Source organism: Podarcis raffonei, chromosome 1 (assembly GCF_027172205.1).
Source record: "Podarcis raffonei isolate rPodRaf1 chromosome 1, rPodRaf1.pri, whole genome shotgun sequence".
Lineage (NCBI taxonomy): Eukaryota > Metazoa > Chordata > Lepidosauria > Squamata > Lacertidae > Podarcis > Podarcis raffonei.
Genome location: NC_070602.1, coordinates 62,472,345 through 62,499,852, shown reverse-complemented (window position 1 = coordinate 62,499,852; position 27,508 = coordinate 62,472,345). Strand labels below are relative to the sequence as shown.

Below are 27,508 nucleotides of genomic sequence, written 5' to 3'. Positions count from 1 at the left end.
AGGGTTGCATTTTTCTGTGCCAATTTCCAGGGGCCGCATATCAGTAGTCAGGGGGACCAGAGGAAAAGGTGGATAAAGTGATGAAAATAAATGTTAGCTTGGTGCAGTAGGCTAGTTTCTGTATACACTCATCCAGCCCTCTCTGCATTAATCAAATTGAAATCAATGGGACAAGTTAGTCATCACAAAGTTAACTTGCATTGATTGTGATGGTTTACCACTTTAAAAGCACCTACAATTTTCTACACACTGTTTATAGGTTAAAGCAGCCTAAAAATGTAATAGGCATGGTACAAAGACAAAAAGGGAATGGGTAGGGAACAGAATATATAAAAACCGTTTTCAATTTCTAAGTGCAATAAGACTTATTTTGTACAAACATCCCTATTGTATTTTTCTCGGTGGCATTATTTAATCTGCACTAGCATCTTCAGATCTTAGCCGAGGCATTAAAGCAAACAAGGGAGCAACCAATTTGGCCGAAAATGATCTGTTGTTCGCGTTGGCAGCCAGGAATAACCAGGTGTTTGGCATTTTCTTATCGCTTTCCTAAATAAAACATCTAGTGTTACAAGCATCAGCAGTTGACAGGAATTGGACCATATAACAACAGACTTACTACTAAATAAATGTTTGAAGAGAACACATGAAAGATAAATGGGATAACTCCATCTCAAAGCTGTTTCTGTGATGGTTACTTGGGTGTGGTGGAGAGTCCTTTTTTCTTCTTGTGCATAAATACACATACATGTACAATAGCTCTTTTCAGAGAGAATGGAAAACCAAGGTTTTCTGCTTCACATACTAGTTGCGCTGAACCTTTGGTTCCCCCTTGTTTGTGTCTGTCAGGAGGAGATCCACTTTGGGTTTTCAACTAGCAACAGTTCATTGTGAGGTCCAGACTTGAGGAACTTTGGTTTGTTTAATGGTTAAAACAGTATCTGGATCTATAGTAGATATTTAGTTTGGAATTTGCTGGTCTATAGAACGGAGATTTAAAAAACCCATAATCTTCAAATAAACAGAGAGAGCTATGTATGGAGAGAGCAGTTGCTTCTAAGCATGCAGAAAAAAGACAAACAGATTGCAGTAAGGGATTTGGAATTTTCTGTTAGAATTAGACTGACACATCTACTGTAAATTTTGCAGAGTTGCCTTCATTATTATTATTTTTTAATAGGCAGCACCTTTTTGGTACAAAATTTCCCACCTTCATGCAGAATTGACATGAGTAACTTGGCTGGACACCTTTATCCTACTGCTCAAAACCCTTTTAAGAGTGGATCCTTGGCCCCAATAGTTGAAAGCTGCGTTATCTAGAGTGGAATAGAAATGTGGTAGTAGGCTACAATTCATAATGTGGTAGTTGTGGCTTGACACTTGTAGTTTAAATGTTACAGACTCTGAGAACTCCACGCACGATCGTTACTTAAAAACACACGAGTTAAGTGAGTGCTAGTGAATGGAAATGTGGTACAATCGAATGCAGAGCACGCCGGTTGCTTGATGAATGTTTTGATGTCCTGATGATTTAATGCATTAGACACTTAGAAATATGCTGTATTTTTGTAGCCTATTATTATTACTGCAATCTTTTCCAGACGGCTGGCTGGCAATGACCTCGCTTTTATTCATCCGAAGGCCTTGTCTGGGTTGAAGGAGCTCAAAGTTCTGTAAGTAATCAAATTTCAGAGCTTCATGGGGTAATTCTTTACTTCTTTCTTGTCCAGTCAACATATTCTCTGACGGAATGAGCGGAATTGTGTATTTTGTTCTAGGATTTTTTTTGGACAGTGCAGAGGCAGTAACAAGAAAAGTTCTATTGCCTTGTCACTTTTTAAACAATTCCAGTGGAGGATTAAACTGTGGGTGGCTGGTTGCAACTTTGTTTAAATGTTTATTGCTTCATTTAATTGGGGGTCAATGTGTGGTTCTGAGGGCCATGCACACATGCATAGAGCACTATGGTGTTAGCTTGAATTAGAACTACGTGGGAGCTGCCCTGTATGAAGTTGTTCGGGTGAAGCAGCTTGCAATGAAGTTGCTATCTTTTCCTTTTAACCAAAATTTCAAGTCCCACCACCACGACTGTAATGGCAAGCTGAACATCACCACAATTATGTAGGGACTTCATACACCAAGTCCTTTTTGCATAGGTCAGCCTCCATAGGTTTTGCCTCAGTTGTTCACCATGAATGAAGGCTCGGAATTTAATGTGTGATAGGGAATCCTGTTTGCATGTCTCAGAGCTTCTGATTATACTCCAGGCGTAGATGTTATGAGGTGAAGAAACACTAATCAGTAGGCTAAAGGATGTGTTTCTGAAGTCATTTTTTGGTGGCTTACTGGACCTCGTCTCTCTCGTCTATCTCCCTTGTATGATCTCAATTGAATATGGATTTTTTTCCTCACTAGGCACAGGGCTCAGGCTATATTGAACTGTCATTTAGTTCAGAATTCCAGCATGAGGGGAGGGAACATAGACAAGAAGTACATTGGGAACAAACTGTACTGAATTTGTGAATGTCAGTTGAGAGACTTCTCCAATCTGTTTATCCTGTTCATGTTCTTATTCCCCCCCCCTTTTCTTTTTACAGCACTCTGCAGAACAATCAGTTGAAAACCGTTCCCAATGAGGCCATCAGGGGACTCAGCGGACTACAGTCCTTGTAAGTTTCCTTGAGAATTCCCTGCTCCTGCATCTGTTTTCTTTCCTATTTTCATCTCTCTCTGAACATACCTTGCATTCTGGAAGCTGGAAGCAGCTCATACAGCTCTGGACATGAATAACTCTTAATTATTCTAATTGCATTTGGAAGGGTATTGCTCATGCTATTTGCAAATGCAAAACTTTCTAAAACAATCAGAAAAACTTCACAGTGAGTGAAAGGGGTTTTTAAATGGAATTGTTACAGGTGCTTTTTGCTCATGTGGGGATACATGATTATAATCAATTGGGTTTTTTTTTTCCTAATGAGCAGGCAAATATATCTTTACAACTACTACAGCCCTAGAGGGGAGAAGGGCTGAAAGTATTGTGTTTGTGTACTCCTGGTGTGTGAGAGTGTATGGATATATGAGTGTGTGACTGTGTTTGTGTGAGGGAGAGAGTGTTGTGTGCCTTCGTGTCTGGTGCATGTGTTTGTGACAGTGATGTGTGTAGTTTTTGCTTCACCCATTGCTGGAATGCAGACTGTCAGGAGATTGACCAAGTTCAAATTATTATCAGTACTACTACTACTACTACTGCTACTACTACTACTACTACTACTACTACTGCTACTGCTACTGCCCTGGACCATCAGTTCCCAGGGCGGCTTACAACACTTTAAAATTCAGATTTAAAAACCAATAAAACAAATTTCCCTGCATCTGGCTAAAATAGGCCCCACCCTTGATCTAGTGTGAAGACATTAAACATTTTTTCCATAGCACTTCAGTCTCAGCCCAGTTCTGAGTCTTTGGAAGGGGAATTTTCTCAAGTGCAATTCCTTTGTAATCCTACTGGGCAATTATTGAAGCACAGGACAAAAACACAAAAAATGTCATTGAAAATGTATGGATTTGGCTTGAGAGAGAAAAATAATTCATGTTAATCCTTTTGACCTATAATTCAAGTCCTCCAGCACATTTGTTGATTCAGAATGGTCTAAGGAAGTTCAGAAATGCTTTCAGGTCTGCAAGCTGTTCTGCAAAAGAAATTCATTTGTATTCAACGACGTAATAGTCTCCAGTTACCCGCCACCAACAGAATGGCTACCATAGTTTAGGGCTTCCTTTATTGACAGAATTATGCTTCAGCTGCAAAGGCAAGTTTCTATGTATATGTTCTTTAGTATTTTATGCAATTTGTTGTGGCTAACATACTATTGTCTTTGATTTCTAACTATAGAATGCATTGAAATTGTCCTAAAATCAACTAGTTAAAATCCACACAGCAGATTATGTTATTGGAAGAAGTTGCCTTCAAGACAAGGGTGTTCAACATTTTCAAGCGAAAACTGAGAATACCTTATTGTATACTATTGCAATTGTATCTTGGTGCACAGCTGGTAAACACCAAATCCTCTTGCTATACAGTAGATCTGAAGGAAAAAGATAGGAACAAGGAAAGAGGCAGTTTCTGTCAAGGTGGAAGAAGGCTGTTAATGATTTTATATCCATTGGAAGTATGCTGAACATACTTTGCCATGATGGACCAGCCTGTCCAAACAATAGAGCAGTCGTGTCAGTGTGCTCCTGGTAGCTCTGCTCTGTCTGCAGTTAGGGTGGCTTGTTATCTGCAGCTACTGAACAGCCATCAAGGGCAGCTTCTCACAGAATGTATTCTAGAAGTCTAGCCTCAAGTTTACAAAGGCATGAATGATGGCTAGAGGAGATTCATTTTGGCAACAGATGTCTCATCAATTTGATTACTGTATACTGTGTGCTTGGAGGGTGTTCAAATATTGTCAGTTGTGGAGCCTGTAAAGGTAAAGGGACCCCTGACCATTAGGTCCAGTCGTGGCCGACTCTGGGGTTGCGGCGCTCATCTTGCTTATTGGCCGAGGGAGCCGGCCTACAGCTTCCGGGTCATGTGGCCAGCATGACTAAGCTGCTTCTGGCGAACCAGAGCAGCGCACGGAAACACCGTTTACCTTCCCGCCGGAGCAGTACCTATTTATCTACTTGCACTTTGATGTGCTTTCGAACTGCTAGGTTGGCAGGAGCAGGGACCAAGCAATGGGAGCTCACCCCGTCGCGGGGATTCGAACTGCCGACCTTCTGATCGGCAAGTCCTAGGCTCTGTGGTTTAACCCACAGTGCCACCCACGTCCCTGTAGGACTTGCCTAAAAAGAACTTTAAATGGTTTGATGCATATAGTAGTACTATAGCATTATTAGAAACTGACCTTTTGGGTAAGGATTTGTTCCAGATAGAAATGTTTTGAAGGTATTTGAGGTGTGCAATGTTAAAGCAGATAACTCTTTTACATGTAAAACACTAGAAAATTGCTGGTCTCACTCTGTTCTCCCTCCCTCCTTTCCTTTGAAAAAGATTTACGTAGCTGTCATCTCAGTCCAAAATCTTCAAGTTTAAACATTACTTAGCTGGTTGTCTGGCAATATTCCCAACTTTATAGGAAGGAAGCTTTAGGGGGATTTTTTCTTCGTGACAAAAAGTATTTCACCACCTCAGAATTTCATGAGTATGGTTTGTGTATGTACTGTATTTTGGTAGCCCTTGATGTACTGAGGTTCAGGTTGTCTGAAAAAGACAGTTAACATTTCCATCCTATCTAAGCTTTTGTTAAAGAGTTTACCAGCTCTCAATATTGGCCCAATTGATGGCCAGTAAAAAATGAAAAACACAATAGCTGTTACTGGTCTGTCATGGCAAGGTATGTTCAGCGTATAAAACGCTGGTTATATCCCAGTGGATATAAAACCATTAACAACCTTCTTCCATTTAAACTGGAACTGCCTCTTTCCTTGTTCCTATCTTCTTCTTTCAGATCTATAATGGGAGAGAGTTCTGAAGGGTAGGGGACATAATAACAGCCTGCTTCCTATATCATACAGAATAGACCCCCCCTGATAAAATGGTATCTGCAGGAAGCCCTCTCATGCAGAGCGCAGTGATCTATTGAGTATCTAAGAGGTGAGACAATACTTTAGGTATATTGACCTTGCCAATTTCAGTGACAAGTGAATAAAAGATTAATATATAACCCAAATGCCAAGAAAGGTTTTGTGGCCACTTTTAAAAGTGTAAAACTAAACACGTGTGTAATCTGTGTTTGCGCACATGCACTTGATCTCTTGTGACACAGTTGGTAACTCCGAGAAGGCCACAGAATTGATGTGTTTGCTTCATAAAGTCACTGCTCGACTGCCAGCTGTGGGAGTGCTAGCATTTATTAAATAGGCTGTATTGAGCTATGGCAAGGTCTGCTATACCTACAAGTAATACAGCTGGCATGCCATACCTACAAGTAATACAGCTGGGAAAGTGCTTGTTAACTCAAGAGTGGATTTGTTGTCCTTGCCATGATGCAATTTCTGTTGTATCCAGCCTTATCAGTGCTCCCCTCTTAAATCTAATAACTACTTTGCAGTCATTGGAGTGATTTCCTTGTGGTTTTTGAAGTAGCACTTAAAAAGAACAAAGTTCACTCCAGACGTCTGTTGTCCTGAAGCAGTTTTATCTCAAATGTACACTCTGAGATGACGGCTTGTGTCAATATCTCCTGTTTCACTGCTGGAATAATGCTATTAGATTTCCCGAGCCATGTAAATACTGTACCACAGCACCAAAGCAAATGAAGAGAGTAATGAGAGATTAGATCGCAGGCCGCAAGAGTGAACAGAACAATCTACTGAGAATAGAGAACACATACGTGATCTAAATGTACTCATTCCCCTCCATTGTACTCTATAACATCATTTACAACATCCTCCTAATGCTTTTGAGACAGAACTGGCAGGCTGTAGTGCTGCAGAAATGGAAATTGTGAAGTGTTATGCGTGCATCATAATCTCATTCAGTGGTTGTGTTGTTTTAGTGGCTCTTGATTTTTATCCACTGCTTTATATTTGCTGCTACTTGGTTTTGAGCAATAATACTTTAATATTTAAGTGTATTATTATTTGTTGTTGTTAGGTAGCTTCCCTTATATGCTTATATGCCAGTTTGGATACTCAAGTCCACAAGCCACTCATAAATTAGCATATTCCTATTGCTTCCTTTACTGCTTCAGAAAAACATCTTGCCAGTTGCTGCTGTTGTAACCTTCAGTGAACTTTCCTGATGTGTCATTCCCTGCTTTCTCCTTGCTGGCACGTGTTCTGGGGCGGGAGGAGCAGACTACTACCGCAAGCTCCTAAATCTCAGTATCGGTGGTTACTAGCAATGATAACTATGTTCTACCTCCATTGTCTGAGTCAGTTTGCCTCTGAATAACAACTGTTGGGAATCACAAGAGGAGGAGAGCACACATACCCTCAGGTCTTGCCTACAAGATTCCCATAGGCATGTGGTTGGCCAACATAGGAACAGAATGCTGGACTGGGTAGCCTTTGGTCTGATCCAGCAGGATTCTTCTTATGTTCTCAGTACATTCAGGAATAATTTTAATGTTCTGTCTTCCATAAGAAATATATGATGCTTACTTTGTTCTTGCTCCACTGACCATTTTATGTGTTTGAACTAAAGTGTGAAATGAGACCTGATAAGTAAAAATAATAGTAATTAATATGAGTGTGTGCCCAGCAAGCATGAATTTATAGACCAGAATTTGAAATAGATTTCTTATAAGCAAATATCCAAATGGGAAAGCTGGAGCCTGGAGCACTTCTTATGAAAAGAAGAGGAATCTGTTTCCTCCTTAATGGATAACTAAAGCAGACATTTGTAAAACTGCTGCAACAGCAATGAGGAAGTATTACTTGCTTGGTAACACTATATAGCAGGGACAAGGAACCCTTTTTGGTTTGATGGGCTCAGTCCTTATCAGGATCTCCCTTGCTGTCCAAATTTGTCAGGTGGGTGGCTCCACCCATCAGTTAACAGCACAATGATGTCAGCTACAAGATGTTTTGTAGTCCCAAAGACAATGTTGTTGCTAAAACGAATTGTGTCCCCCACCCTCCGTTTTAGAAGGTCTATGCAAGCCCCTTCCTGAAGCATTGAAGTATATGATGTAGGTGTGCCCAGTGTTGCACTGTTTGGGGGCTATTGTCTGTATCAGTTTTGTACTTGCAAAATCCTTCATATTTGCGGATGTGCATGTACTTTTAAACTATATCCCTATAGTATGGAGATTTACAACAGGACAGCGGAAGTGGATTTAGCAAGCCATTATGGTTGCTAAGATACTTTGAGCCTCAAAGGATAAACACCCACCATCTATTATGCAATGACATGAGGACCTCACTGTCATTGCTACATTGGAATTCATTTCCTATAAAGGGTCTGGAAACTTATGAGGAAGGGTTTATGAGGAATGGCCTTATGAGGAAGGGTTGAGGGAATTGGGCATGTTTAACCTGGAAAAGAGGAGAGTGAGAGGAGATATGATAGCCATATTCAGATATCGAAAGGCCTGTCACCTGGAAGATGGAGCAAACTTTCCCCCCCTCCTACTCTGGAGGGTAGGACTCAAACCAATGAATTCAAGTTACAAGAAAGGAGATTCTGACTTAAAACATCAGGAAGAATTTTCTGACAGTAAGAGCTGTTCAACAGTGAAACAGACTCTCTTGGGAGGTGGTGGGCTCTCCATTGGTTTTTTTTTAAGCAGAGGTGGATGGCCATCTGTCATAGATGCTTTAGTTGAGATTCTTTCATTGCAGGGGGTTGTACTAGATGACCATCAGGGTTCATTCCAGCTATAATTATCTGATTCTATAATTCTATATTTGGATATCTGGATATCCAAATATATCTGGATATCCAAACTTATTTGGATATCTGGGTTGGATATCCAACTTGCATGTTGGATTTAAGATGGATGTAATGATTACTGCATCCTTAATGTGAGATGGCGGTGGTTTTTGTTTTTCTTTCTCCTTCACATCTTTATTTTTCTTTAGTTTATCAGAGCAGATTTAGTCAAAATATAGAACCTGCATTACTAGCTCTGGAGATGTGCTAAACTACTTCAGCAAAGAAGCATGCTAAATACATTAGTTTTGTAAGATTTTTGTTGTTGTTGTTGTTCTTTGGCATTACACATCTCTTGTGTGCTGAGAAAATTTAAAAATAGAATTCCCCTAAAGTCAGTGTGGACTTTTGCCTGCTTACACTGGGAAGAAGGGATGAGAGAGAAGAAGTGAAGCACCATCCACTCCTTCCTTTAAAATAGGATAAATGCTAAGATGCTTTTCAGTCAGCTGTAATATAAGCTCATCCATATTAGCTCTTGCTAAGTACATAAGGGAAGCAGCTCTTTTTGTGTAGCACAATGCATTGGGCTTTAAGGAACCATTTCGTAATAACATACTCATATTTTATCCGATTTTTTTTTATTGCTCACAATGGCTACTGCCTTCAAAATGAAGAATTCATGTGTCGTTGCTAAAATTGACCTGTTTTGGGAATAAAGTCCTTGATCCTTGAGAAGCAGTCACTACAGACCTCATCCATGCTACTGGACTAATACTGGTTTCACAACAGCTTACTATCATGGCTTCCATAAACAATCCTGGAAATGGTACTTTGCTAAAGGATTGACTGCCTACAATTTAGCCATAGATGAGCAGTAATTTTGCTGACAAACTCAACAGGGTTTCACATAGGAGTCTTATCCATCCCTACCTGGAGATGCTAGTGGATGAACCTGGCACCTTTTGCTTGCAAAGGACATGCTTTATCACTGAGCTATAGCCTTTCCTCAGTGTTGTGAATTTCTTAGCTCTCTTTTTACTTTATTGTGTGTTTCCATAATTTCTGGAATTATGAGATGGTCTTTCTCACCAAGATGACTTGTACCTGCCACAAGGACTAAAACTGCATAAAAGATGTATAGTAAAGATATTTTTATGGTACTGCTGTAACAATAAATATAAAGCTTTCTCACTGAAATTATTTTCTGCTGCCAGTTCAAGTTGTTTTTAGCAGAATATTATATGACAAAGTTCTGATATAGAAAATCGCTTTTAAAATTCTGTAAAGATACTATAACAACTACCTCATGTTCTTAAACCTAGAGCTACCTTGTTCTTCTATTCATTTTCAAATTATGTTGAGAGACTGGAGACACAGAGCTCAGGTCAGCTTCTGTTTACAGTGAAGAAGAAGTGAAATTATTACGGAAGGTGGCCTTGCTACTGCATAGACTTAAACGTAGTGCCCAGTGAATCAGTAAATAGTTGTGCAACTACCCATTTGTAAATTCTAGGTGTATGCTGTTCAGCTGTTTCTACTGAGCAAAGGCGTTAGCTGATAACATGCACAATGTGCATAACTTATTCCCTTTTTTTCTGGGTTGTGCTGATTTGCATGTTCATTTGGCTCATATTCAGTTTTAGCTGATGCTCCCACAACTTTCATGTTCCCCCCACCCTTAAAACTTTTAAAATACGTTGATGTGTATACTCTATATATTTTGCAAGGTGTTAAATATTCATATTCTTTTATCTTTAGGCGCTTAGATGCTAACCACATTACTGCTGTCCCAGAAGACAGTTTTGAGGGCCTCGTTCAACTGCGACACCTGTGGCTGGATGATAACAGTTTGACTGAAGTCCCTGTTGTTCCTCTCAGCAATCTTCCATCCCTGCAGGCCTTAACCTTGGCTCTCAACAAAATAACCAGCATCCCTGATTTTGCTTTTACAAATCTCTCAAGCCTCGTTGTCCTGTAAGAATTTGCAGCTTGTTATTTTGCTGAATACCTACAGATTTTGTTGTGCTATATTAAGTACTTTATTGCCATTCATATAGTAGAAAAATGGCTGCTGGAAAACATTAGCATGTATGATTGTGCTCATTTATAGCAGTGGTACTATACACATGTGCTGTACATAGGATCTTGTTGCTTGAACCAAGTGGTCATCAGAACTGACTTTGATAGTACAACTCCCTTTTCTTTTATTCAGTGTGAGGGGACTGTGTCTTTAAATGTTGGTCTCCCCATCCCTGCCTTAGTGATCAACACTGACAATTTGGCACATATATGGTACAGAAATGCATTGTGCACATTTCCCAGCTCTTGGGTGTGCACCTTTGTGAAGCATGCTTGCACTGGGTTGTGCATCCAAAAGAGCAACCAAAATTCCAAATGAGTTTGCTATTGGGCTCTCTGCCAAGCTTTATTTATTTAGCATTTTTGAGAGAGAGAATTCCCAGAAGCTCTTTGGTTCAAGCGCCAATGCAAAAGACAAGGAAAGGGAATCTCATTGGCTGTTTATGGTTCACATGATCAATCCGTTTCAGTGATGGGTAGCAAGGAAGCAGACGTGAATGAATTCTTGTAGATCTGTGATGTTTGCGTGGGTTGTGCAGGATCTTGTTCATGTGTTACAATCTGCTTGGCTTCCATGGGTCCCACTACAAGACTGAGATGATTTAAGTGGGATGGGTGTGGGAGATAGCACCCCTGCCATTCAAGGAGAAAAGACAAAATCTGGTCACTTTCTATACAGTTCCCTGGTAAGAGTAAGGTGTGCACAAAAAACAGAACTCTTCTACTGTCAATTTCAGAATCTGAAGGTAACCTCTATCACTTAGGAACTGCATTCTTAAGATGGGGAATGCAGGGTGGGGTTCAAAATCATTAGCTTGCCAGTTCTGCTACCTTGCTCAACAACAAAAGGGGGTTTGTGTACTAGCAACCTATCAGCCTGGATGTTCCTTGTGAGTGCAACACATTTTTTGCTATCAAGTAAAGCTATTTTTGGAACCTCAGCTCTTACATAGTGATTCCTGTGGTTAATAGATTACCCCTTCTGCTTTTTTTCCCCAGGCATCTCCATAACAATAAAATAAAAACACTGGGACATCATTGTTTTGATGGATTAAACAACCTAGAAACCTTGTAAGTATCCTGCCTTTGGGGCTCTGTGATTGAATAAAGCACATTACAAAAGACTTGATGCCATTGAATATTGAGATTAAGATTTGTTAAGGTTTTGCTTTATAATTATGATGTTATGGTAATTAGTTGTATTTACTTACATATACAAATATGCTTAATGCTTTGTTGCACAACCCTGAGCTGGTCACATCACAACTTGCCTTTCTTTCCCAAGGTTTCCAGTGTGGGCAGAACTTTTGGCAGCAGAGCTGGGGGAAATTATCTTTTTTAAAAAAATAGTTTTCCAATATTATTCCAATAATAGCCCCATTATAACAATGCCAATTCATATCCAATTAATACAATTCTTAATACAAATTGATCAAATACCAGATTATAAATTTTAGTTAAAGTGGCCCCCATGTGCTAGATTTGACGGCTTCCTAATTTTTTTTCTGTGTTCCAAAATCTTACTAATTTCAGTTACGTTCCAGTTAAAATTATAATCCTTTATAGAGCAGCTGCAACTTTGATGATTTATATTTGTGTTGTTACATTAAGTAATATATAAAATACAATGTGTCTGTTTTAGATTGCTTTCAAATTGACTGTTATAAGTTTTTATAAATGTCTGATTATGAAGAAGCTCTGTGATATCTCTAGCTCTGTTTTGAAAAAAAATTGTACCAAAAAACTGGTTTGTTTTTGTTTTACTTTGAGGAAATAGATTAATACCAAGAACTTCATAATATTAAAGATGCTGTTCTTTTCAGAGACTTGAATTATAACAACATGGCAGAGTTCCCTGAAGCAGTAAAAGCACTTCCAAGCCTAAAAGAGCTGTGAGTATTATTGTGGCTTCCTTACGTATTTCGTTTTCTCTAACATAAAAACACAAAACAAAACTCCAGGTTTAAAGATGTTGTCTCTCTTACTTCCTGGCAATCTAAAATGGGGAACAGCTTGTTTGGGGATCTTCCAGGTACTTTCCCTGAAAGCTACATGTTTTGATGAAAGCCTCTTGTCTTCTTACTCATGAAGATAGAATGAAACAATGTGCATGCAGTTTTCTTTGCAGTTAGATGTAAGCCTGATCCTGGCTTGCAGCATCTTGGCCAGTGTTTGGTCTAATGAGAGTTTCCATGTGGTGGGAGTCCACAGGATGCCACCAAGCTTGCGTGGAAGTTGTCCTTCATGTGAACTAGCATCTTCACATGGATAGCCTGTAACAGCCACCTCAATTCCTGTGATTTCAGTCACACTTTGCCACTCTTTGTAAGACTCTGACCATTAAAGTGTTATTGTTCTTTCTCTAATTTTTGTTTTTAGGGGATTTCACAGTAATTACATTTCCGTGATCCCTGACAATGCCTTTGTAGGAAACCCACTTCTTCGTACTATGTAAGTTTTTTTGGTTTTTTTTAAAAAAACAGTGATTACATTTTTTTGTTTAACGGATCAGGAAGTGATTATATGAACTGACAATTTGTCTTCTTAAATGTTTTCACTCTAGACATCTGTTTGATAACCCATTATCCTTTGTTGGGAACTCAGCTTTTCAAAACTTGTCAGATTTGCATTCCCTGTAAGTACCCTTTCACTATAGTATGATTGTATCCTTTGTCAGCTCCATTAAAAAGTAACTATAAAAATCTTTTAATTGTATTATTATTATTATTATTATTATTATTATTATTATTATTATTAGACTTATACACTGCCCTTCATCCAAAGACCACAAGGCTGTTTACAACATAAAAACACAAATTATATAACATAACAACAAAGAACAAACAGAAACACACACCCCCACAAAAAAATATAGGTGCCTTTCCCCTCAACTGACTGGGGGAGGGGGCTCATAGTGGACAGCCCCATCAACTCTTTTTCTGCTCTTGGCGTGTTCCTGTAACTATGTTATCTCTTGGAAGAGAAAAAGCCTGGAGCAAGACTAAAATAAGCACACTTTAAATCATTATAGTAAGTTCCAGTTTTGGTGGTTTGTTTAGTAGTCTTAGGGAGGGTATTACGGGAAAGCTGGTAAAGGTTTTCCTTACAGTGCAAAACCAGAAAACAACAACAAGAGCACTCCCAAATTTATAATTAACATCAACAGTGCTGATAATATCTGTTGCACAAGAATGATGATGATGAATTAGCAATGGAGTTGCAAGACTGAAGTTGTGCAGTAGAGACCACTGGGGAAATCACCGTCATACAGGGAGAGCATGTTTGCAGCATGGAGAAACATGTATGATTCTAAAAGATCTATAAGTTCTGTAGTTTAACTGCTATTTTGGCAAATACTTAATCACATAAATTGTTTGACAGCATCCTAATGTATATATTTTATACAAAAGCCATTGTTTTCCCTGCTAAATTATTGCTTTAAATGGTTGATACCAAATACTGTAGGCAGGCAGTATTTAACAATCTCCAGCTAGGAGATCAGAAGAAGCTGCAGACCTAGTGCTAAGACCTTATAGAGCAGGGGTCAGCAACCTTTTTCAGCCGTGGGCCGGTCCACCGTCCCTCAGACCAGGTGGTGGGCCGGACTATATTTTGAAAAAAAATATATGAACGGATTCCTATGCCTCACAAATAACCCAGAAATGCATTTTAAATAAAAGCACGCATTCTACTTATGTAAAAATACCAGGCAGGCCCCACAAATAACCCAGAGATGCATTTTAAATAAAAGGACACATTCTACTCATGTAAAAACATGTTGATTCCCGGACTGTCCGCGGGCCAGATTGAGAAGGAGATTACACTGCATCTGGCCCACGGGCCTTAGTTTGCCTACCTCTGTTATAGAGCAATGTCAACTCATTATGTATTCTGTACACCAGAACCCTTTCAGACACTGTTTATGTTCATGACTAATGGTGGAAGCCGATGCTGCCATTCCATTTACGTAGTGGCTTTTGATCCGGCAGCCACCTCTGCTAATGTAAGAGAAGAGAAGGTGATTCCTCCCTCCTTGTTGCAGCCTCTGTGCCCCACTTTCCTGAAAAACTGTTCCTGGGGGATCCCCAGAACAGCATGGAAGCAGGAAGGAAGGGGAATCTGAGAAAGTCCTCTCTTCCCTTGTTACATTAGCAGAGGCACTTGCTGGATCAAAATCCTTTTTTGCAAGTGGAATTGAAGTATTGGATCCCCTTCCTTAAGCCATGCAATCAATCTATAGCAAGGGGGGGGGGAATTGTGCAACTGCTGTTCCTGTATGTTACATCATGCCATTCTTCTGCGTGACTTGGTTTAACTGTACTTGACTATTACATCCACAACTCCATTGTTGCTACACTATTCTGTCTCTTCTGTGAACTGGATTTTATTGGGCATTGGTTATCATGATGATTAATTTAGGGTGATGCCTTCATTGTTGTTTTCCTATGCTTCCTTGTGAGCACTCTGTTTTCCCCTCTTCCCCTTTTCCTTATTGTTCTTTCCCTTGCAAAACCCCACGGTTGTAAATCGGTCATATATTTTGATATGTTTCCATAAGCTCATCTTGGTGCACACACCCTTTGAAAACATAAGCCTTGGAGATTTGATCAAACAAACCCTTGCAAGTCTTTGCTAAACTGAGAAATGCATTTCAATCACAGTGTGCTTTTTGTACTGCCACCTCAGGATGACTCCCAACTTAGTTTAAAAATGGGATTTAGCTTAGATGAGTCTTACAGCTTCACTTAATCTGAGACCTAATGTGTCTCAGTTGTATTACTTGGCAGCGACCACGGCACAAATGTGGTCATTCTTTAGAAGTGCTGTGCTCTGTTCGTAGGTTTCTTGTGTATGCTAAATATTTATGAATAAAAGAAAAGCTCCTCTTCCTCATTCCGGTATTAAATTCTCAGAAAGGATGTAGTAGGGAAAAGACAGAGTAGAGGTGGGGAACCTTTTGTCACAGAGGCCCACTTTCCCTTGGCAGGGATGAGAGGAATCCTTGGGGTCTGCACACTGCTGGTGGCTGCAGACATAGAATGCTTACTCATAGCATTCATTTTCTTTCTCACCCTCACACACACACTCTGCATTACTTACCACTTTCTCTTTCTGCTCTCTCACAAATCCACACATGTGAATTTAACATGTACGTCAGTGTCTTGACTGTGAGCAAGGAAGCTGTCTTGGCAACCAGACCATAGTATCAACGACAGAGCAGTCCATTGGCAAGAGTTCAGATTTTGAACATAATTCTGAGTAGATGACAAACACATTTTTCAATATTTTGTGTGGGTTTCCCCCCCCCCAAAAAAAGCATTTGTAATCCATTTAATATTTCAAACATTTCTAAGCTGTACTTAGAGATTTGTACATTGAGATGTGATGCAAATGTCATTAAATCTAGCACGGATAAATGTAAGTGGAAATGAGATTAGATTGGTATGAACCTTTAATGAAAACCTCTATTCACATAGCACATATCATTGGCTACGTATGACCTCCAATGCTGTGCTTCAGTAGGCCTCTGAATACCAGTTGGTGGGATTCACAAATGAGGAGAGTACTATTGTACTCAAGACCTAATTTCAGGCTTCCCAAAGGCATCTGGAAGGCCACTTTGAGAACAGGATACTGAACTTGATGGGCTTTTGGCCTGACCCAGCAGGGCTCTTCTTGTGTTCCTTCTATCCCCTAAAGCAACAGTGTGTGTCATCGTATTTCTTCTTCTCCTTCAGGGTCATTCGTGGCGCCAGCATGGTACAGTGGTTTCCTAACTTAACAGGAACCACCAATCTGGAAAGCCTGTAAGTATCTTCTATCAAACTCTATTAATGAACAATAACTAATTCTAATGGTTAGATTCTCTTTTAAGGAGAACATTTAAAATTAATTTTATTGCTGAGTTTTGGAGATCGGACTTCCTTATCCATATGTTTATGTTTCATGAGCCCATTTCAGGCATACTTCCTCCCATGCAGTTACCATTATGTGCAAGGGAGAGTAGGAATTAATCCATTTGCTTCCTCCCCTCATGTGGGGAGCTTTCCTGTACAGAAAAGGTTCCCTGCTGCAGAAGTTCCTTTCCCAGAACATGAAAATCATATGAAGCCAAGAACATGATGGAGGTGTATGGGGCCAGTGAGTTCATTCTCACCCTCCTCCTCATCAGATGAAGCTTGGAAACCTGAAAAAGGCTAAGCTTTATCTAACCTTAGGGTATCCAGTTAGAGAGAAAGCAAAGCATTTGTAATTCTTCCTAATGATGTAGGATATGCACATGGTTAAGCCTAACATCGTTGTTTTTAAAATACTTTTCTGAAAGAGCAAATGAAAAAATGCTATCACTGTTTCTATAACTATTGACCTATTTTTAATCTGTTTCAGTTTTGTTGAATCAACACTGCTAGGGCATTAGTCAAAGGCGCATGTATTTTAAAAATGTCCTTTACTGTGTTCAGAAATAAGTGATTGAGTCCTAACTTTCTAGGATAGTTGTGTCTTCATTTTAATAATTCTGGCAATTATTATGAATCAAAGTTCATTCACATGCTTCTGTTTTATTAAACAGGACTTTTACAGGCACCAAAATAAGCAGCATCCCCATTGATCTATGCCAAGAACAAAAACTGCTTCGGACTTTGTAAGTAAAAACCTCTTGGTCCTACTATAAAACCACAAAAGTAGAATATACAATTTATATCAATGTTTGTTAGCACATCCCTTATAAGGAGCAGTATGTGCTATAGATTTTATATGAGGGAAATGGAGCATAATAACCCAAAAAGTCAGAATTGAGCATGTCAGTTTAAAACCACGCATATCAGACATCCCTGCTATGAGTCATTTGTTTCGGTTGCCTTGTTTTCACATCACTCTAAGCCAAACTGGAGCTTACTGGGACCGCATGAATGGGCAGGCTCTTGTAGAGACTTGCTAACTCCCTGGTCTGTGTGTTGCTGCATCCTCTTAGGGATGCAAATGCCCCCCTCCTGCTCATCGGTTTGAGCCTCTGTTAAAAAAGGAGGGAGCAATAATCCTTCACTGCTGATCTGCAGACATCAGCTCAGGATAGATGGCCTGTGCATGTGTATATGGTGTGTGTGAATGCAAGAGTGTGGAGTGGCTAAACCCACTACTGATACGCAGCTCCTGGAGAGTTGACTAATGGTGACTGCAGCCCTTATGAATTTGAGACTTTAGTTTCAATTGCTTTTGTAAACTTCCTAATCACATCCCACATCTATACTATCTTTTAAGCTGAAGTTGTTTGAAAAACTTTAGAGAAGGCAGTCCACTTTCTTTGGAAAACAGCTAGTGGGGAAATAGATTGTTATAAGAATGTTGGGAGAGGAAGATTGACCATATATTTGTGACCCTGAATTAGAAGCAGTATACCTTCATATAAAATGATAAAGGTAACCTTTTCCTTTTGTTTCCTTTACAAGGGATTTATCTTATAACAACATAAAACAACTTCCAAGTTTTAAAGGTTGCAGTTCCCTGGAAGAAATGTGAGTATAGAGCACTCCCAGTCTAATCTGATTTTCCCTCCCCACCCCCACCCCCGCGCCTGAATCTGTGCCACCAAAAATGAAACTCTATAGTTTGTCTACAACTGATAGCAAGAGGACAGTATTTCAAAACAGGCATTCCTTGTTTTCGTCCTAAGTTAATGTTTTGTGACCAGAGTGGGAAGTGTACAAAGTGGTGATAGATGTTAAGTCCTCTCATTACTTCATTGCCTTTTGGTGCATTTCTACTTCTCTTTTGTCATTCTTGCTTCCTCCTCGCTCTCTATTTGCCCCAGTGGCTTCTAGACCTTGGCCTTTATTCAGTTTTCAACTTGTGTCTGGGTGGTGTGTGTGTGTGAGAGTTTTAAGCAACTGTTAAGACCCCTTCGTCTTGTGCTTCTTGCTACATTTACTGATGTTGTGGTATCATAAGAGTTGGGGAGAACCTTGTAGGACATATAATATAAATGCCCTACCTGATGCACAAAATCCAGAGCTCAATTATCCCCAACAAATGTCCAAGCTCTGTTTGAAGATCTCCAGTAACAGAGAGCCCACCAACCCTCTATGTAAAATTGTTTCCATTGTCAAACTACTCTTATCACCAAACAACCAACCTCACAGAACTTGTATTGTTACCTGTCTTCATTGATTTCCTCTGAACCCATTCAATTTGTCTACCTACTTCTTCAAGTCTGCTGCTCTGAGCAGGAGACAGGATTCCAGTTGAGGTCTAACTAGTGTGGTTTTGCAATAAGCTCCAAGTCCACTTCATGCTATTACTGTGTTGCTAAATGAGGCTTTCACCTCGTATCTTGCTTTATGCTCTCTTCCTTGAACTCCTTCTGTTTCTTTTTTCCCCTCCTGCCTTTCTTTCAGTCTTCCATAGTGTCTTTCACTTAATCATTCATTAATAATTTGAGGTTAATAAGTTAAAAGTGGGGGTTGTCCCTGTCAGGATAGAATGCAGTGTCATGACTGTGCTGCCTTTTGGTGAAAATCCTCCTCTGTGTAACTAATTTCCATATTTCAGATCTTTGCAGCATAATCAAATTGAAGAAATCAAAGACGATATATTCCAGGGGCTGACTTCTCTACGTACCCTGTGAGTCTATTCTCTTTACAAATGCTTTTATTTTAAGTGAAGTGTTGGAAACTAACAGTGGTATTCAATGTTGGTAGTCAACGTACAGTTAACCACAGCAAGGCAATCATTTGTAAAATAGCTCTCAGCCCAGCCAATCCAGCACTCCTCAAAACGTTTCATTTATTTTGTCCCTCCTGTCCCAATGCTTAATTTAGGCATCTCCCACACATATGCACTCCTTTCTCCTCCAATTTAAAACCACATCCACAAATCAGTAAAGCCAGATGGTTTGCTGAAATGTCACCATAGACAGGAGGCAGCCTTCAGATGGGTTTTATCCACTTCTAGTTCTGAGCTCACATAAGTGCCATGGTTTATTGCCCCTTAAAAATAAATTAGAATGAGATTAGTATTTCATCCGTTATATTGTAAGCCACTTTGAATGCATGTTGCATATGTGGCAGTTACATACCAAAACAAACTTTATAAAATTTATGTTAATTGTTACGTGGGTGTATTGGTTTAAATTCACCCTAGAAAATTGGGGGAGAAGGAGACTGCAGTATTGATAGCAGGACAGTGGCCAGGAAGTGGGTGCTTTAGGACTTGCAAAGATCACTGGGCTGAGAGCTTGCTTAGATAAGATACTGCAAGTTTTTGCTGAGAGAACACAGAAGTGGATCACTGTTTAGGAGGAACAGATGCTGTATTGCAAAGTGGATATGCCCCATTCATTACACAGAATAACAAACCTAAAACAATAAACAAGCAATACTAATCTTAAAACAATAAGGTAATCACAGTATTAGGCAGCAAAATGAATTGCAAAGGGCCCTCAGAGTTGCAAAGGGCCCTCTCCCACATCTTCACATAAAGTATAGATCCTGAAAGTGTGTGTGTGGGGGGGGAGCCTCTGTGACAGATCTTAATCCAATAGGTCATGCCAAACTGGGAGGGGGAGCTAATATCTCAGAAGACAGAATCAGGATTCAATATGACCTTAACTGATTGGAAAACTGGGCCGTAACAAAATGAATTTCAGTATGGAATGTAAGGTTATTCCTTATCAGGGTCAAGGATTTGTCCCAGGTAAGAGAGGTAATGACATGGAGTCATCTGAAATCAAATTTAGGTAGCTGGTGCTGGCACCTGGAGAAAAGAGAGCAAGTAGACCTTTATAGTGCCATCCTGGAAGGCCATGGTCCACCAAGCCTTGTTTCTCAGTTTTCCAGTGAATAAAATGCCCTTAAGAGAACTGTGTCAAGAAAATTGGTCATTATGACATTGTAAAATACAGTTAAGTTGCAAGTTATTTATGTTTGTTAAAAATTTAGTATGACCTGAAACACAAAGTAATCACTGAAGTGCAAACAATAGCCATTTAGGCATGTCAGTATAAATCACTAACACAATAGCACCTCTTTAAATTGCAGTGATCTCAGCAGAAATTTGATCCACCGAATTGACAAGGAAGCATTTACTATGCTGGGTGCTATTACCAACCTGTAAGTAGACCATTTTTAGAACAGTGCAAGTACCATTTCTCCTTCTCAAAAATATCCACTTCTATTTCCCATAATGCCTTAAACCCTCATTCAGCTGGCATCCTGAAAGAGCAAAAAGTACCATGTTCCTGCAGCATACAAGAAAACCAGCTACTCACATCACAGCTTGATGTGTGTTGGTGTAAAAAGAATGCCACTCAGCCTGTGAAACTTAGAGTAATTTTGGTCTTCTCTCTCTTCTTGATCCCCTTTGTATGCAGCTCCCGTATTTGCAAAAAAAAACACACAAAAAAACAGTAAGTGAGTCCTTTCCAGGGAACTTCCAAAGTCATTCAATATCTTGACTTTGCATATGGAACAACCAAGCAGAATATGATTTATAGTGGAGTTTTATACAAATATTAGTATGCACTCACATTTTTAGCAACCTGGAGAAATGAAGAGCATTTCTGTGACTCTTGTGTGCATAAGACCGGAAGGAGAGCCCTGCTGCATCAGACTAAAAGGTCCAACTAGTCCTGCACCCTCTTTCCTAATGTTGCTTACCAGATGCCTCTGGGAAGCTGACAAGCTGAGCATGAAGGCAATATCCCTCCCCTGTTGCTGCTTTCTCCCATCAGCTGGTTTTCAGGGCCACAAAGTTGTTGAAACAAGAAGTTGTACATACCATCTTGAATAATAGCCACTGATGGACCTTTCCATGAATTTGTCTAATCTCCATTTCAAGCAGTTGAAGCTGGTGGCCATCACAATATCTTCTGGCAGCAAATTCCATAAATTATTTGCTATGAGAAATACTTCATTTTGTCTGGTGGGAGTTTCAGGATGATATTCTTCATTGGGTGACCCAAGTTTCAGTATTATGAGAAGGGAGAAAAATGTCTGCCTCCACATCATGCTTAATTTACTTCTGTCATGCCCCTCCCCTTATGCTGCTACTTCTGGTTTTTCTGTCTTCTGTTTAGTGACTACTGCATGTAGACGAATGCCTCCATCGGGCAGCTGTGCTTTGCTAGGCTGGCAACTTGGCTTGGCCTATAACAGCCATTCCCTTTTGAAATAGCTGCATAGGAAGATAATAGATATTTAAAAGCCAGCTTCCAGATTTGTCTGAAGATGGTGATGGCTGGGTTAATTTCTGTTGACATTTGGAAAATCTAGAAAAAGGTGCAACAAAGGGAAGAGCATTGTATCTCAAAGGAGGAGACCCAGGTTCAATTTCCTGCTCAGACATGAAGCTTACTGGGTGACCTTGGGCAGATCTCCATTTTTTTTATTACTAGAACATTTATATCCAACCTTTCCTCCAAGGACCTCAAGGTGCTGTACTTTTCTCCTCCTCAGTCTATTTTCACAACATCCACAAAGAGTAGGGTAGGCTTAGGAGACTGTAGGATTTTGAACCCTAGTCTCCCAGGTCATAGTCCAACACTCTAAGCACTATATCACATTGCCTCTGCTCCTCTCATCATCTCTCAGTTGAACTTGCTTCTCAGGATTGTTATGGGCTATCATCACTTATGATACCCTAAGGTTATTTTTGGAGGAAGGGAATATTGATTGTACAATACTGCTTAGAGATCCAGAAGCAGAGTGTTCCACTCATCCAGTGAGCAAAATGGCTAGATATCTTTTTAATTTTAGATTTGCATATTCAAGTATTTAAAATTAATGTGGTCTGTTTTCCCCTCACACTTGGTTTTTCTGTCATCCTTTTAGAGATTTAAGTTTCAATGCATTGACTTCATTTCCAACTGGAGGCCTGGCTGGGTTAAACCAGCTTAAACTTGTAGGCAATACAGAACTGAAAGAAGCTTTGGTGGCAAAGGACTTTGTAAAACTCAGGTAAGTCAGTAACTGGGTCAATACAACCTGGATTTATCTTACTGCCCCAAAATAAAGTCAATCCAGCTGGCAGTTGCTCTTGCATTTCTCATTAATAGGGCTGTGCGGTAAACCAAATACATTTAACTTCCACATAGAAAACTATGGCTTATATATGATGACTAAATCCAGTGCTCCCCTGGAGCAAAGATCTTTGTCCAATTTGCCATTATAGGAAGCTCTACTGCAAGCTACAATAGAACAAATCTACACTGGGCCTACCCACCTCTTCAGACTTTCATCAAAACGAATTGCCCAGCATTGCTTTACAGAAAAAAATACTGTTTTCTAAAAAATCTCTTCAGCTGCTCTTTATTCCTTTACACCCTTTTTCATGCCTCTGTTTTTTTTAAAAAAACTTTTTGTTCTAGTATTTTAGAAGAATGGCTGGCTGTAAATATTGAATATTGACATTTGCACACCATAGATTTGTGGATGTAAGCACAATTATTGGATGTGGTGAGGTTACATTATATTTGTCAAATAAAGGAAGTAGTTTCAAAGCCCGTTGTTTCTGCTTGGTGTACTATGGCAAGCAGCCTGTGTACCAGCCTACTATACATGAAGATAATCAGAATAGATAAATTAAAAAATTGTCCAGTAGCACCTTAGAGACCAACTAAGTTTGTTCAGGGTATAAGCTTTCGTGTGCATGCACGCTTCTATAATCAGAATAGATATTGCTCTTAGTTCTTCCTTGACTGAAGTTAGGTTGGTAGAGATGAGGAGAATTCTTGGTAGTTATACCCTCATTTTAGAAGTCCCTTACCAGAGAAGTCTACCAGGCTTGGTTTTTCCACATCTTCTGAAAATTACTGAATGCTAGCAGGCATTCTGAGAGCAAGGCACATGCTCTTAAGCTGATCTAGTATCTCCCCAGCACCCCATCAATAGCAGTTTTATAGTTTTTATGGTGGTATAGCTTTAGTGGCAATATTTTAAATATTTTAATTAGTTTCTATTTTTATTTGGCATTAACTTTATAGTTGCAAGCAACTTTTTAAAATATGTCAGGACCCTTCATCTAGATACATGAATCTTTCTGGCACATCCTTAAGTTGGATGAGAGACAGGGGCAATGCAGGAAATCCAGACAGGCAAGCCAGAAGGATTTCATATAAACAAAATTAACAGTGAGGATGACAGGCGTGTGCTTAGTGCTGTGTTTGCCTGGGAATTCACTTGCGCAACAGTGTTGCTCTCTAGGCAGCTTGATGAATGTTCATTTCAGCATGCACAGGTAATAGCACGATCGCTTGTAACATCTTGCTTGCCTTAAGATGACAACATTTTAACATAATGTTGGACTACAACCAGAGAAACTTCTTAGATCAGAGCTCATATAGAAAATGAATTCTACAGTACTATAGCTGGAACTTTCATAATCTCTTTCTCTAATATAAAACGTAATCTTCAGGAAATCTTATAATTAGCTTTAATCTGAAGCTCATCTTCCTTAGAAGGTATTTTGAAAAGGAAAGCAGTCTCCAGCTCTGGGAGATGATGTTGTTTTATAAAGAAAAACAAATGTCAATTAAGAATTCCTGCTTGTATTTTCAGATCTCTTTCTGTTCCATATGCTTACCAATGCTGTGCTTTCTGGGGCTGTGACTCTTATTTAAATGCTAACACAGAAGATTCCAGTCACCAAGATTCAGTTGCACATGAGCGAGGTGAGTCCTCCGATACAGTAATAGTGTGTGTAAATGGTTCAAATTTTAGTGGGATTTAATGTTGCTAAGAGGAATATGTAGTATTTCGGTTTGCACAATTCCCACAGGGAGCTTTCAACCTGCTCCAGTCTTCAAGGCTGATGGGGATCAGCATGGTTTATCCAATCATCACATCTTGCATGCCACGATTTGGGTGTGTATGAGTGTGATACTTCCTTCCTCCCCTCCAAGCACCAAAGCACGAACACAAAACTGCTCAGTCATGCCATGATCTTCTGTGCTTCAAACTATGGGGAAGAATCCATTACATAACTTAATGAGAATTTGGAGTGCCATCTAAGAGGATTTTGCAGGCTTTCTCCCCACCCTCAAGTAGACTTAAGATATTTTAATTTAATATGAAGCAAAAGTGTCAATTACAGGAATGTATTTTTAAGAGTCTAAGAACCACCCAGTGGTTTCCTATTTTAGTATTTCTCTAGGCCTAATCATCTGCCTCTTTAATCAAGGTGCACCAGAAGCAGATTACTTAAGCAGCAATAAGAATGAGGAACTTGGTCAGACAATAATTCACTGTACCCCCACAACAGGTAACTGGACTGTTCCCTACCTTAAATTTATCATCTGAATGTTTGCATTAAACGTAGACAGAATTCACCGTCTGGTAAACAGTCTACTAATTGTGGTGAAATAATTCAGAAAAGATCTTCCTCCTCTTGTGTTGTGCACTGCTGTTGTGCACTGCTGTGTTATTATTTATTGTTTTGTGGTTTTATCTTATGATTTTAGTGCCAATTATGCTTGTTTAAATTGAGGCACTTTTGTAGAAATATTCTGCCTTGGTCAGACCACAACTAGAGTACTGTGTCCAGTTGTGGGCACCATAATTTAAGGAGGATATTAATAAGCTGGAACGTGTGCAGTGGAGAGCAACCAAGATGATCAGGGGTCTGGAAACCAGGCCTTATGAGGAAAAGTTGAGGCAATTGGGTATGTTTAAGCAGGATAAGAGGAGACTGAGAGGAGGTATGATCACCATCTTCAAATATCTAAAGGGCTGTCACATGGAGGGTGGAGCCAAGCTTGTTTTCTCCTACTCTGGAGGGTAGGACTCAAACCAATGGATTCAAGTTACAAGAAAAGAGATTCCGATTAATTATCATGATAGACTTTTTAGCAGTATGAGCTGTTTGACAGTGGAACAGACTCCCATGAGATGTAGTGGACTGTTCCTTGGAGGTTTTTAAGAAGTTGGGTGGCCATCTGTCATGGAGAGGTTGAGATTTCTGCATTGAGATTTCTGCAAGAAGTTGAGATTTCTGCATTGCGGGGGATTGGACTACATGACCCTTGGAGTCCCTTCAAACTCAACAATTCTATGATTGTATGATTCTAACTAATGCCTATCTTACAATAGTGTTCAAATATTTTAGCACTGTCAATCTGGCATTTCTCACTGTATTTTTTCTTTGCTTTTTTTAAGGTGCTTTCAAGCCCTGTGAATACTTACTAGGAAGCTGGATGATCCGTCTTACAGTCTGGTTTATTTTTTTGGTTGCCTTGTTCTTCAACATGCTTGTCATGTTAACTATATTTGCTCCTTGTACTTCACTGCCTTCCTCCAAACTATTCATAGGCTTGATTTCTGTCTCTAACTTATTTATGGGGGTCTACACTGGCATATTAACTTTCCTGGATGCAGTTTCTTGGGGAAGGTTTGCTGAATTTGGTATCTGGTGGGAAACTGGCAGTGGCTGTAAAGTTGCTGGGTTTCTGGCCATTTTCTCTTCAGAAAGTGCCATTTTTTTCCTGATGCTAGCAGCCATTGAGCGGAGCTTATCTGCAAAGGAAATAATTAAAAAGGGTAAAAGCAATAATCAGAAACAATTTCGAATTGCAGCTATTTTTGCTTTCCTGTGTGCACTTGTAGCAGGATGCTTACCACTTTTCCATAAGGGAGAGTATTCTGCATCACCTCTCTGCCTGCCCTTTCCCACTGGAGAAACTCCTTCCCTAGGGTTCACGGTTACATTAGTGCTCCTAAACTCATTAGCCTTTTTGCTCATGGCTATTATTTATATCAAACTCTACTGCAACTTGGAAAAGGAGGACCTCTCTGAGAACTCACAGGCTAGCATGATTAAACATGTTGCTTGGCTAATCTTCACCAACTGCATCTTTTTTTGCCCAGTTGCATTTTTCTCCTTTGCTCCGCTCATCACTGCAATTTCTATTAGCCCTGAAATCATGAAGTCTGTCACTCTAATATTTTTCCCATTACCTGCTTGTTTGAATCCAGTTTTGTACATCTTCTTCAATCCCAAATTTAAAGAAGATTGGAAATTATTGAGATGGCACATCACCAAGAAAAGTGGGACTGGAACAGTTGCTGTCAATACTCAAGGTGGCTGTGGGGCGCAGGATTTTTACTATGACTGTGGCATGTACACACATCTGCAGGGCAACCTTACCATGTGTGAATGTTGTGAATCACTACTTATATCAAAGCCTGTGCCATGTAAACACTTAATAAAATCCCACAGTTGTCCAGCTCTGACAGTAGTGCCTTGCCAAAGGCCAGATGGCTATTGGTCAGATTGTGGTACCCAGTCTGCTCATTCTGATTACGCTGATGAAGAGGACTCTTTTGTGTCTGACAGTTCAGATCAAGTACAGGCCTGTGGACGTGCCTGTTTTTATCAAAGCAGAGGTTTCCCATTGGTTCGTTACGCCTACAACATCCCAAGGATTAAAGACTGAAAGACTTTACTGCAAAGCATGCGATTAAAGAGGAGGAAGTGTGACCATGGCTGTTCTGACCTTTTACCTGGAAGCACTTTTATAACCATCACCTGATGTTAGTTAAAAACAAGGGGTGTAGGCAGTGAATGTCTTGAACAATGTATTTTAAATAAGAGCTGTTGCTCTTAATGTAAATAATTGGAAAACCAAAATTTATAATCCCATTGTTTTTTACTCTTTTTTCCAAGCAATTATGTATTACATTCTTAGGCTATTTTTCCATGTTGTTATCCAATTGTAACTTACTGCTCCTGTTGTGATGTGAATTCTGCCAACTTTTCTAGTTAAGCACAATACAACAGAAAGCAGTTAACACACACACACACACAAATATTTTTAAATGTGACTTTATTATAACAAGGGAAAAAATGTTGCTAACTTTTGTATAGCATTTCTGACTGAATCTCAGGACATTTTACTGCAGGGCCAAAAGAAGAGAGTACTCTTCCCAAATGCAACTGTGAGACAAATACGGGAAAAACATGCTATGTTTTCATAATTTAACCTGTAGCTAACTTTGTCTGGAATGAAAGCGTTTATTTCAGTAGAATACTTTAAACCCCTCTTAATAGAATCTGAACAGTTTGGTTGAATAG

General features: G+C 39.6%; 1 protein-coding gene across 1 annotated transcript in view; it reads left to right on the top strand.

Annotated features, from left to right (window-relative positions):
- The window catches only part of LGR4 (leucine rich repeat containing G protein-coupled receptor 4), an 82,125-nt gene extending 55,216 nt beyond the window's left edge, over window positions 1-26,909 (top strand). Inside the window, exons 3-18 of the mRNA XM_053389567.1 lie at window positions 1,602-1,673; window positions 2,598-2,669; window positions 10,127-10,342; window positions 11,447-11,518; window positions 12,271-12,339; window positions 12,827-12,898; window positions 13,011-13,082; window positions 16,186-16,254; window positions 17,019-17,090; window positions 17,896-17,961; window positions 18,995-19,066; window positions 20,482-20,553; window positions 22,273-22,398; window positions 23,998-24,110; window positions 24,620-24,700; window positions 25,594-26,909. Coding sequence (XP_053245542.1) covers window positions 1,602-1,673; window positions 2,598-2,669; window positions 10,127-10,342; window positions 11,447-11,518; window positions 12,271-12,339; window positions 12,827-12,898; window positions 13,011-13,082; window positions 16,186-16,254; window positions 17,019-17,090; window positions 17,896-17,961; window positions 18,995-19,066; window positions 20,482-20,553; window positions 22,273-22,398; window positions 23,998-24,110; window positions 24,620-24,700; window positions 25,594-26,870 — 2,593 coding nt within the window. The 3' untranslated portion in view covers window positions 26,871-26,909. The remainder of the gene's footprint in view (window positions 1-1,601; window positions 1,674-2,597; window positions 2,670-10,126; window positions 10,343-11,446; window positions 11,519-12,270; window positions 12,340-12,826; window positions 12,899-13,010; window positions 13,083-16,185; window positions 16,255-17,018; window positions 17,091-17,895; window positions 17,962-18,994; window positions 19,067-20,481; window positions 20,554-22,272; window positions 22,399-23,997; window positions 24,111-24,619; window positions 24,701-25,593) is intronic.
- Window positions 26,910-27,508: the final 599 nt, after the last annotated feature.